A 12,404-nucleotide genomic window follows, 5' to 3' on the forward strand; every position below is an offset into this window, starting at 1 on the left:
CTTCCTGACTTTGTCAGCCTCCTCTGAGTCACAGACCTGGAATCACAACATTTGAAGTCCTAAGTGACAAGTGATAAAGGAACCAGAACCGTTGGGGCAATTTGGGAGAAAACAAGCCATAATGTGGTCTCTACTTCATGTATTATACATTTAGATCTGTTCTTATACTGAAATGTAAATACAGCACTAAATTTGCGGTAGTAAAAGCACAGTATGTTTAGGCCCAGCAAAATAGCTTGAGTTATAATTATAAATAAGTAACATTTCAATGCGGGCTGAAGCATACACTTTCATTCAAAATGGTTGTTTTTCTATAACGAATGAAACTGATGTTATTTTTTGGGATGTAAAGATTAATCAAAAATAAATATAATATCAATTTAAACTGCTTAAAATATGCATCGATGTAAAAAAGTATCCATTCACTATGCCATGTTAACCAGAGCTGCTATCATGTCTCTGCTGCAAAAAAAAACAAAAAAAAAACTGCAAACGTACGTAATCCGGGTCATCCGTGGTGCAAAACAGAAGCATTGTGCATAGTGTAGTTTTATGGCTAAACCATATTAGTGTTAGCAACTGAGTCTGGAAGTGGTTGCATTTCACCAAATGACTTAATCCAATGTAAACCTCCCTTTCATAGCGGCATGGCGGTGATAAACGAGCATCTAAAAATCAAGCTGATACCTGATAGAATTTCTGACATTGGGACAGTTTCTGGAAGCTAGCTGTAGTTAGCACATGCAGGCTACCGTGTCCATCTGATATAGTGTCGCACACATGTCGTGTGGTGGTACGCTAACACATTCTAGTGTCTACTGTGGATTCTAGCGGCGTTAGTTAGCAAACTCACGTTTATTAATATACCACCCATGGTTGACATTGAATGCTAGCACGGTCACTTGGTTGTGACAATGTACCGTGTGTTGCGTTTATAAACTCGGAAATCTCAGCACTCAAAGGAATACATGACCCATTTGCCACAAGCCAATAATGGCAACACCTAACAATATAACATAACCTGCTTAGGTCGTTAGAATAGACTAAGGTAGTGTTAAAAAAATAGGAGGGTTGAGGTGGGCTCTGGGGCGAGGTTGGCCTTCTTTTAATTTCATTTTTTTAAATTCTAAAGTCAGTTCAATCTCATCACATCAACATAACCACATGACAGTAAGTAACTTCCTAAAAACAGACTGCTGTGGCTGTTTTAGGACAGCTCCTACGTTCCTGTCAGTTGGACGTGTCAGTAACCATGTGAATTCTGTCACAAAAAAAAATATATATATCTTCCTCTTTTGTGGAGTATGACAGACATTTGGTTGCGTTCCACACTAGCCACTGCTAAATTTATTGTCAAGACATAAATATTCATCGTTGTCATCACATGGAAACTTCTGATTTAATCTATAGCCAGGCAATTAATGCAGTTCATATCCAGTGTACATATATTATATAGAAGGTTTTTTTCACACTCTACTGTAGCATGTACTATTGATATAAAAGTATAAAATATACTGTATGCTTTTGGAGATTTTGTTAGAGTCCATTGTAACAAACTGAATGTTTTGGCCTTCCAAAGTACATGTAGTCCAAATATAGAATGTGTACAATTGTGCAACCACATTGTTACAGTTGTTTATTTTGACTTCCCTTCTAAAAAGTAAAATAAATAAATAAATAAAATCATAATTTGCACGGTATAGGTCATTAATGGTGGAATTTTGTTCAAATTATTTATCTTGGTCACAAAAATCTGGTATTTGAACACCGCTTTAGACTTTTAACTGTTCATTATAAAATCTCTCAAAAGGAATCCTATCAACCATATTGCTCCCAAGATGGTCTCATGTCTTTTTTTGTCGATTAACAGAAGGAGCTTGTTTCCGTCACATTACCAACTATCCTGTTCTCTACCACTCTCAGGTCTGCCTGAGGACTGCACTGTTCAGACACCAGCCTTCACTGACAGTGTGAGACTGCATAGACAAGCCAAAGGACACTATGGGACCTGGGACATGATGTGTGGAACTCCTCCACAGGTAGGGCACTCTCTCCAGGTCTTCTGACTTATCCCTGCGCTTGTATGGGCTTTTACTGTTCACTCCGGCTTCTTCATGCAAGCCCAAAACATGTACAGTACCAAAGTTTGAAAACTGTGTTAGGTTCACTGAATATGAAATACAGTAAATTCCCTCCACTGTGGATTTTTTTTGGTTCCATTTATGAAAATATGGTTAAGCCTCCAAATCATCCAAAATCAGATTATTGAATACTAAATCTTTTTTAATCCAGTTTTGTCCACCCACAGAAAGCCACGGCTATAGATTCATTTTATAATGTAGACTTTTTGGCATGATTATTGATGTATATTGTAAAATGATAAGTTTGTTGATTTAAAAAAATAATAATTTGTTCACTGTAAACACGGAGCATGGACCATCAATTAAAATTCGGTGGGCTTTCTCTGGGTACAGGCCTGCACCTCAAAATGTCACGATTTTTGCAGCTGTCCCACCAAACCATATCAAATTTAAAATTTCCTTTTGGTTTTCACAATATTGTTTGTGGTTTTTCAAAACATGGTATGTACCATAAATTAAATTATTTTAAGGACAACAACGCATGAAGATGAAAAAATGTATTCTCAGAAGCACAGACAAACAAAGTGCTTTATCCACACAATTCTCAACCCTAAAAACATCCATCCATCTATTCGTTATCTCTTCTGCTTCTCTTCATGAGGGTCATGGGGGTGCTGGAGCCTATCCCGGCTGTCTTCGGCAGTAGGTAGGGTACACCCTGAACTGGTTGCCAGCCAATCGCAGGGTACCCAAAGACAAAACAACAATCCGCGCTCACCTTCATACCCAGGCCCAATCAACCTACCATGCATGTCTTTGGAATGTGGGAGGATACCGGAGTACCCGGAGAAAACCCACACAGGCATGGGGAGAGCAGCCCGTTATGCTCACTAGTCGGCCACCGTGCTGCTGCACCCTAAAACCCGTTCACATTTAATATAAAGAGCACCAATAATAAATTGTATTTTGATGCCTGCAATTTATAAAGAAAATGCTGGCAAAATTCAAAATAAAAACAAACAGGCAAATTAAGCTGTACTTCCAAACAGAAAATATAGGTGCACATTTCGAGTAAATACGTGATTTTGTTTGGCTTCTGGAATTATATTAAATTAGTGGTCCATATTGTATATGCATTCATAAAAACTGTATTCTGAGTCAACTTTCCTTTTGAAGAGGCCAATCCGCTTTCCACAGCTTCAATCCCACAAATCTCTTACGGTAAAAGAACGCTTTGATTGGCTCTTTACCCATGAACAAGAGCTCCCGTAACTAAATATATAAAAGTGGACACAGTCTGTGACAGCGGTAGATGTGAGAAAAATATTTAATTAATTTTGTGTTACAAAATACTAACCTTTTTGGCCACCACTAACTTTTTTGTTCCAAGCAGTCATTTTTCGCAATGTACATTATGTACACAGTTCAGCCATGCAGGATTGTGCTCTACTGAGTGACATTCTCGTCATACATGGTGATTAGCACGTTGCAAAAATTTGCAGTACAGTCAGGGATAGATGTACCCACACCGTCACACATACTCCTGCATCTCTTTCATCCTTTTAAGTGGAGTTTGAATTTCTCCATTCTCTTAATCAGTGTATCAATTTTACATTTTTTTTTTCAATGAAAATGTAATTCTTCCATTTTATCTTTATTTATGATGAATGCCATTCCTCAACATATGGCCTAAGTCCTCGTCCCCTGCTCTTGTTACGTGACATATGAAAGGGTACAAAAGCAGAGTAGCAGTCAAACGGGGGGGGAAAGCCACTTAATTCATCATGTGCACACCCACTTCACCAACTATTAGACAAGAATGCTTTACACACATGGACGTGGAAGAGTGTCAAAAACACCAGTCATCCTCCACCCCTGTGCCTTAACAACATGCAAAAGGTCACAACACACACACACGCACACATTCTAGTGAGTGGGTCTCTTGAATGAGTTCTTTTCAGTTTTCAAAGAGAGCTCCTGAATCATCCTGTGTTCATTGCTGTCACCTTTCCCTTGCTTATTTTATTGCCTGTTCTCTGGCTCAATGCAATGCTTTTGATATCTGCTTGCTGGTGCTGATCGACTTTACAGGTTTACTAAAGATTACGTTTGAAGAGTTTCCTCCCAAACACACTGTATGTAGCGTTTCTTGTCGTACAAAATGTGTGGCAAATGTTTCTGCCTGATAAGATATTATTCACTTTTTTTTAATGTGGTGAGCGACATTGCGTGTATTTATTTGAATAGATTAAGATGGGCATTTTTCTGTTTAGCCAAAACTATAACCTAAATTCCATTTCAATGAACATTGTTTTCATTTTTATTTTGACAATATTTACACAGTACATTTATTTATCTGTAAATCCAAAAGTATGTTGTTAATAAGAGAAAATAACTTTTAAGAAAAGAGCAGTCAAAAAAATTAATTGCACGGGAGTTAGATCAATGAGTAAGTGGGCTCTTCTGTTAAAATCCAAAGTTGATTTTGGCTCTCGAACTTTACGTCCTACATCAGGAACTGTCATTTGAATCTTTTTTTTTTTAAACGCAAATCAGTCCTAAAGAAATATGGCCTGACACACAGTCGATGAAAATAAAGCATTTGTGGTTTCATAAGAAGTTATTCAAATGATCTTGTCTGTGCTTCAACTATTTGGATTGCCGCAAAATGTGTGATACACAAAATGCCTTGGCTGTTTGGTCACTTGTGTTGATTGAATATTCTGCACATCAATTATTTGCCTCTCAGCGGGATATTGTTCAATTCAGTTATAAAAGGCAAATATTGATAGAGAACATTAGCAAACAGGATAAACACAAGGTAACATTATACATCAGCTAATATTACAATTTGCCCATTATTCTTTTTGAACTATATAAAACATTAATCGCCAACGCCGTAGATAAACATTGAAGCATATTGGTGGCACACACAAAACACTTTACTGTATAGTTCCTAATGGATCTGAATTGCCACCATCACTTAACATCATCTAAATGTTTATGCGTGTCCAGATTCTGGCCAATCTAGTGATGGAGACTCTCCATCCTGAAATGAGAAACTCAATTGGTCCTCGCCTGAAAGGAAAGATGCAGCAAAGACAGAGAGATTGGATGTTTGTGAGTCACCGTGAGATTTGTACAATGAACAATGTTGCACAGGCACAGTGGAATGGTTTGAATAATTCTCATTATTGTTAATAATGTTTTTTGCAGATCTCTGATGCAGTTTATAGGCAGGTTTTGGCCCAGACTACCAGTGAGTATGAAACGCTTCTTGAAACCTGTAAGACTCAGAAGGTTCAACTGGATACCAGGCTGAGGACTGACATGGATCAGGTCATCACGTCAAAAGAACATGTTAGCAGCAAAATTCGAGGTAATCCAACTCACTGAAAATAATTTCCAAAACGTGCTGGGTTTGTTTAAAAAATACAACAGATCGCATGTGAATTGCAATCTTGCATCAATTTAAAATCAAAAAGTTGCTTAGCCGTCACCGAACATGTAAAACCCCTTCTTAAAATTTACAAACTGACAAGTACAAATGAAATTTAAGATAGTTTAATACAAAGGACATGTTCCAATATCTGAAAAAGAACGTGATGTTCAGTTGAGTCAAAAACAGTGCACAGACATGATGACCATTTTCTGAACAAACAAGGAGATAACTTTCACCAGGACTACGGTGCTTTCTAAATCTTGAGTGTAAGTCCTCACATTACTACATAAATTTGATAAACATGTTATTGTTGGGCGCCTGATTTCTTGATGGCTGAGTATTTTTTTTTTTTAAATCGGTTTGATTATAGCCACTTTAAATGCCTGTGGTACCTAAACTTTCACCAAGGAACACCTTGAAAAGTGTTCATTTATTTTTACATTTGTATGTCAATTTTGTTACTGCTCCAGCTGAAATGCGCCAAATAAATAAAGTTGCATTGTGTTGTATTAATAATGTTAAAATGTGTACATGGAAAAATTTTATGATGGCGACCAAATTTGATCAATTTCCGATAGTTCCTAAAATTGTTTGGAAATGAGAAAATATCATAGGTCGACCATTTTCTCTGAAAGGATTGTAATTGTGTATCTCAGAAGCTTCACTGGATCTACGTATTATTTTAACAGATTAGGGTCATTTGTTAGGATTATATTCTGTTTTAGTACATGTTGATGTCCAGATTAGACCGAAGGGATACATTTTGTTTTGACTATCAACGTAATTTTTTGTTTCATTAGCAATTTGTGGTGGACAAATGAAGCTTCATGATGCACTTTTGACTCCTCTACACGGCACTCTTGGCACTCATCTCACTCAGACGCAGTGGAAATTTAATAAATTGAAAGAAATACCACAAGTCCAAAAATCTTGACTCTACTTGAGATCATTTTAATCAAATGCAGTGGTTTTATAAAGCACTTAAAGACAACCGCCACTGTATGCAAAGTACTGTACATGGAGCAAAAGTAAGTCATAGAACAACAAACAATGCAACACATTCAAAATGAAGACTGTAAAAAGCATAAAAACTGTTAAGCCAAAAATCAAGTCTGAATAAAAATGAATAAAGTCAATGAATAAAAATGAGTTTTAAGACGAGATTTAACGATGGGAAATGAGGGGGGTTGCATTTAGCCGGTGACCCTCAACGGAAAAGGCTTGATCCCCTCTGAGCCTTCGCTTGGTCCTCAGTACCTCTGTGAAGGGACACCAGAGCAAAAGTTATGTGCCCTTCTCTTATGAGTACCAGTCAGGAGCAGCATTTTGGAGCAACGGGAGTCGTTTGATGGAGGATTAGTTGACTCCAAAATAAAGTGCATTACGGTAATCCAGCCGAGATGTGACGGAGGCATGAGTTACTGTTTCAAAGTGTTGTTGAGAAAGGAGATACTTTACCTGAGCCAGCTGTGGAGTGAAATCTATATGAATTAGTGACGTGTTCAATCAAGTACATTATTTTTTTTTAATAATAATTTTCCTTCTTACTTACGCTGGCATGAGTGTTGATTTTGGTGGTACTGCATTAATGTAATTTTCCATCAGCTGCATATTATAGCTAGCATCCGCTGACCAAGTAACAAGTTCACTTTGCGTTACTCATTTTATCAAATGAAGATTAACGTGGTTTCCTGTGTGTGACATGAATATTTGCAGCTCTGGTATTACCCAAAGCCGAGTCTCTCCTGAAGAGGAGTGTCCAACCTTACATCAACTCCATCTTAGAGGCCCTTATGGAGCCTACCAGCCGAGGTTTTGCTGAGGTCAGGGATGTTTTCTTCCGGGAGGTGGTGGACATCAGTAAGAACATGTTAAATGGAGGAGACAAAGAAAAACTGGGAGAGGTAAGTCATATTTTGCTCAGGGCACATTTGTTGCCTATACGTAGTGCCACCATGCACTGTATCATGCTATGTCTATATTTCTTCTCAGCACATGGAGAGGCTCTCCATGCTCGCCTTCCACCCAGTCAAAATGAAGAGTTGCTATGACAACGTGGAGGAGCTAAACCTTGAGGGACTACAGCAAAGGTTCGATGTCTCTAGCCCTTCTGTGTTTGTCAGCAGGGCTCAGATCCTTATGAGGGAGGTGAGAATTCGAGCTGCCTTACTCTATGGAATGTTCGCATGTTGTCAATAGTCAATGCAGCGTCAGTGTGGCTGAGAGCAAACGCGCTAGTTGGCTAAGAGAAATTTCTCACTTGCCTGGTAGTGGCTGCGCATGACATTTTAAACCGTTGAAATACTACGTTTGTGTTTTTTGTTTTGACAGCAAATGGACAATGCGGTACACACTTTTGAGCAGCTGCTGCAGCAGTCTTTAGCTGCCCAGGGAGAAAATGACATGTGCAAAATCATCCAAGGGTGCCAGGACAGGGTTCTCAAGGTAAACTGGAAAGAGAGAATACAAACATTGTACAGTTTAACAGATAATAAAAAAAAAAGTTTGTTCGTAATGATTTACATTGGAACGAAAAAGATCTAGCAGTCAGTAATCTCTCTGTGTTTCCGGTATCTCCCTGCAGAAGTATGATTACGACAGTAGCACAGTCCGCAAGAAGTTCTTCAGGGAGGCTCTGCTGCAGATCATAATCCCCTACATGCTGCAGCAGCTCGCACCGACTTGCACTTCTGTAAATAGCACCCCACTCCAGTTTTTACAATGGATAGTCTTTGTGTTTTGCTTGCTTTACACTACACTACAATACATTAGCAAAGTGTATTATGACTCTTGTACAGTTTTATATCATCAAGTCAATCCCAATAAATTTATATATTGCCAATTCACAGAAATAATGATTGAGGTATGTGTTCAACATTTCATTCCATCTCTTGATTGTATGATTATATGCTTGGTCTTTTCGAGTTTTTTTTTTAGTTTTTCAATTAAATTAAAATATTTATTTCTTGAAAAACAGGGCAGTTTCACCAGCACTAAACAATAGTCAATTGTTTCATTATAGTACATAATCTTAAACCTCAAGAGCAGATTTTATTGAACAATGCAGTGTTTAAACATATGAATGTGTGTCCGCTTCCTCCCTAGGAGCTTCCACGCTTCAAAGAGCTCATCTTTGCGGATTACTCCCCTTTCCTTCTTGTGGAAAATATGTTTGAGGAGGTGGTGCTGCAGTCCGTCACAAAGGACATCATGATGGGTGAGGTTTAAGAAAGATGAAGATGGATAAATTTGATGTTTAGTGGTAGTTGGGAAATTCATCATATGACTTGCTGGATTGAAGTTTCCGGTTCTTCATTTACAAAATGTCACTGTTAGAGTCACTGAAAACATTAAACAAACTGCATCCGCAGACTTCAAATTGCATGTTGACTATTACACATGAGTCATCACGGGGCAGTAAGAACATGGAAGTTAAACAATGATTTAAAAAAAATTCACGTTTATTTTATATTAAATGTGAAAGATGAAGTACTTTGTAATTTTGCTGGCGGCAGTCTGCATATTTTTTTAAATATAATTTAAAATTGAGATAATATTTTATGGACAATATTTATGCAGTGTTTTACATTTTCTGAGGATTTTTTTTGGGTGTGTGTACAGATGCGGAACTCTATTTCTGTATGTCTCGTATTGTACTAAAGCTGAACAATTAATCAAATTCAAATTGGCATTGCATAGGAGTAGAATACAATTTTCAAATTGCAGGGGCTACAGAAAATGCTTCATATTGGTCACTGCTTGCAGTCCACGTTTACATGTGATCTTTTGATAAAACATATGAAGTGATAAGGCCACAGCTTTATTAGCGTTATTGTTGTGATCTGATTTATGACTTACTGACTTGTATGTTTACGCCACACGTGTTTGGTGATGTTGTCACAGTAAGCGCTTAAAAGAGTAAACCAAAGTGGTTAGTAAGTTAACAGCTAGAAATAGAAAACTTTCTTTCATATTAATTCATGGTTCATTTGCCTTTATTTTAACATAAGCCTAAAATGTCAAAACAAACGTTTATTTAGAATAAATCGGTTATTATTTATTATAATGCAGATTAATTTATTGATTGTTAAAAAAATACATGGGAATGGGACAAATTGAGGGACAAAATCACAATTAGATTATTTTTCAAAATTGTTCAGCCCTATATTGTATATCCAACATGTCTGTTTGGACTGCAGTCACATTGATGATATCTGATAAAATCAAATTTTTATTCACACATGGCTAATATTCACTTTTATGTTTTCTTTTTCTTTTACCTATTTAAGTTGTGCTGCTCAAGAGCAAAAAAAAAAAAAAAAAAAGAACATCCCGTTTGTCACTTGAAGTGTAAATCCAGCCTTAGCCACATGCCATGAATGTTATTTGTGACTGTTTGTTCTTCTTCCGCTTTTAGCTGTGAAGGAAGCTGCAGTCCAGCGGAGGCACAATCTCTACAGAGACAGTATTGTCATGACCAACAGTGATCCCGACCTCCACGTACTGGGCGAAAATCCTCCAGTGGACTGGGCCACCAAATTTGGCAATGGTCAACCAGAGGGTTCTCTAAGCGGTAGCGGCGATGCTGATGGAGGTTCTGGAAAAAGACGAAAGCAAGTCGTGTCTATGATCCAGCTAGAGGGAGTACCTCTCCCCTATGAGTCCTGTTTGGAAGTTCCAGGGGTGGAACTCATCCCCGAAGAAGATGCTGTGGCGTCCAATGATACAGAGGAGCAGGCTGAGGCTGAGGCTGATGTGTGCAATGAGCCCAAATCTCCAGATAGTGTGGAGGAAATCAGAGATCTAATCAATCCAGTGATGGAAGTGGAACCACCAGAAGAAACCAAGAGCGATGTGTCCAATGGGACAGTGCCAACATTGAGCAGCATCACACTGGAAGATGGAGTGCAGGCGGAGGTGAGCCACGTCACCACTTTGGTAGAGGATGTCCCTGTAAAATCTCCACTAGAGAAAAGATCACCACGGTCAATGCTCCAGCAGTTGGTAGGAAACAAGGAACAGGAAGATAAGGAGGAAGCGGCAATTAAGAGTGCTATTGAGGAAATAGAGTTAGCAGTACAGGAAGGTGACAGCCAACAAACTGTGGCGGTTTGCACAGCTAAATCTGATTCGTCACAGCAGCCACCGTTGGCTACAGACTCCGCTCCACACGAGGAGCTTCAGCCTGTCAAAAAAAGTCTGAATGGCGAGGACAGTGTCATTGACCCTGTAGAAGTGGAAGTGGTTTTAGCGTAGGAAGACCACTCTGTGAGAGATGGAAGTGTGTTGTATATGGACTTATATGGTTTCCTTTTTGATGTTGCACACCTCAAGACCAATTATCTCAACCTCTGGGTTCTTTGAGATGTTCTTGGTGATTGGTTCTTATGTATGCAGTTTAATAATGCCCACAGAAGCTTCCTTCGTTTTTTGTGTATGACACTGAATGCACCACATGTGATTTTTTTTGTAAAATATATATATGCATCTGGACCCTGCTGATAATAAACCAGCACAAAAAATACCATTGTGGTCAAATGGGATACTGTCTAAAACCTTGATAAGAAGTGTTAGCCAATTTAGCAATAATGTGTTTACAGCAGTCCACCGACCTTGCTTGACAACAGGGGGTGCTACAGTATAATCTTTCGTATGCGTGTTTTAACTACTACAGTTTTTTCAATTTGTAATCTATTTTTGTAAGTGTTTCTGTATTTATAATAGTCTTTACTTCATGCGTATTTTAAGCGATTGCTTTCGTTCGGTATAGGCTTAATTTATGCGAGTTTTTAAACCTATAATCACAGTTGACTTAAATAGACATCATTGGCTTTTATATTTCTCCAGATTCACTGTAAGTACATCGGATCAAACATTGCGGGTGTCTTCTTAAGCACATTTTCTTTTTTCATTGGATAGGCTCAAAGGTTCAGTTTGTTCAACTCAAATTCGCCTTGTGAACCATATATTTTTTATCTATTCATCACATAGAGGTTGGGATAAATTACCAAATGAGTCACAAATTACTCACTGGAGAAAACGTTTATTGAATTATTAATGTAGGGACTTTGAGAAACCATGACACACACTGACATGAAACACAGTGTATATGTGTTTTGACTTACAATACAGGTCAAACATTCCATAGATTCAGTATGTGATCTGTTTTATCTTAAATGCTGAGAAGAGAGTTGCGAATCCTTCTCTTTATTATTATTATTAGTATTTTGTTTATATATATACTTATGCTGTATCATAAAATCACCAATTGCATCTTGGCACATTTGTTTGAACACCTTTGTTGCAACCATTTACATTGTTAAACTATGCAGTGCTTTCAATGGAGGGGCACTGACACCTCGCATTTATTTATTCCTGTATCTGTGTCTGTTGTGCTTTTCCAGATTGCGGTCTTGTTTTTGCCATCTTGAAATATGTTCAAACATTTATTGATGAATAAAGTTTTCAGAACTATGCTTTGTTATAATCTCATTGTCAACCTGACTTGTCTTCACCCATGTATGATTTTTAATTCACTTGAACTGGGGTTGAAATTTTTAATTTACAAAAATAGTAATGCAATTGCAGGAACAATTTAGGTGGTCGGTTAATGCCGGTTTATTATGATGTCAACTACTACATCTATTCAAAGGTTACCTGCTGCCTCCAAATTTAAAATGCAGTAACAACCTTGATGTAATGGTCTAGTGTTCATTTTTGGTCAAAAGCCTTTTTTTGATACTTTTTTTAAACATGCATTCTGATGAAAAAAAAAGTACAATTATTTTGCATGGGTGGAAGTTGTAACTGAACAGAAGCTATATATGAATTTAATATAATGATGGCTAAAGTTGAATGATTAGGTCTTCGAACAATGTAAA

At 37.7% G+C, this 12,404-nt stretch overlaps 1 protein-coding gene across 1 annotated transcript in view; it reads left to right on the forward strand.

Annotated features, from left to right (window-relative positions):
* The window catches only part of niban2a (niban apoptosis regulator 2a), a 31,990-nt gene extending 19,993 nt beyond the window's left edge, over positions 1-11,997 (forward strand). The window contains exons 6-14 of the mRNA XM_088281798.1: positions 1,924-2,039; positions 5,097-5,201; positions 5,298-5,460; positions 7,240-7,427; positions 7,516-7,671; positions 7,855-7,968; positions 8,108-8,215; positions 8,629-8,740; positions 9,941-11,997. Coding sequence (XP_088137924.1) covers positions 1,924-2,039; positions 5,097-5,201; positions 5,298-5,460; positions 7,240-7,427; positions 7,516-7,671; positions 7,855-7,968; positions 8,108-8,215; positions 8,629-8,740; positions 9,941-10,779 — 1,901 coding nt within the window. The 3' untranslated portion in view covers positions 10,780-11,997. The remainder of the gene's footprint in view (positions 1-1,923; positions 2,040-5,096; positions 5,202-5,297; positions 5,461-7,239; positions 7,428-7,515; positions 7,672-7,854; positions 7,969-8,107; positions 8,216-8,628; positions 8,741-9,940) is intronic.
* The last annotated feature ends 407 nt before the right edge of the window (positions 11,998-12,404 follow it).

This window comes from Idiotropiscis lumnitzeri, chromosome 18 (genome assembly GCF_059441095.1).
Source record: "Idiotropiscis lumnitzeri isolate Australia: NSW breed Sydney's pygmy pipehorse chromosome 18, RoL_Ilum_1.0, whole genome shotgun sequence".
In the NCBI taxonomy this organism is placed as follows: Eukaryota; Metazoa; Chordata; class Actinopteri; order Syngnathiformes; family Syngnathidae; genus Idiotropiscis; species Idiotropiscis lumnitzeri.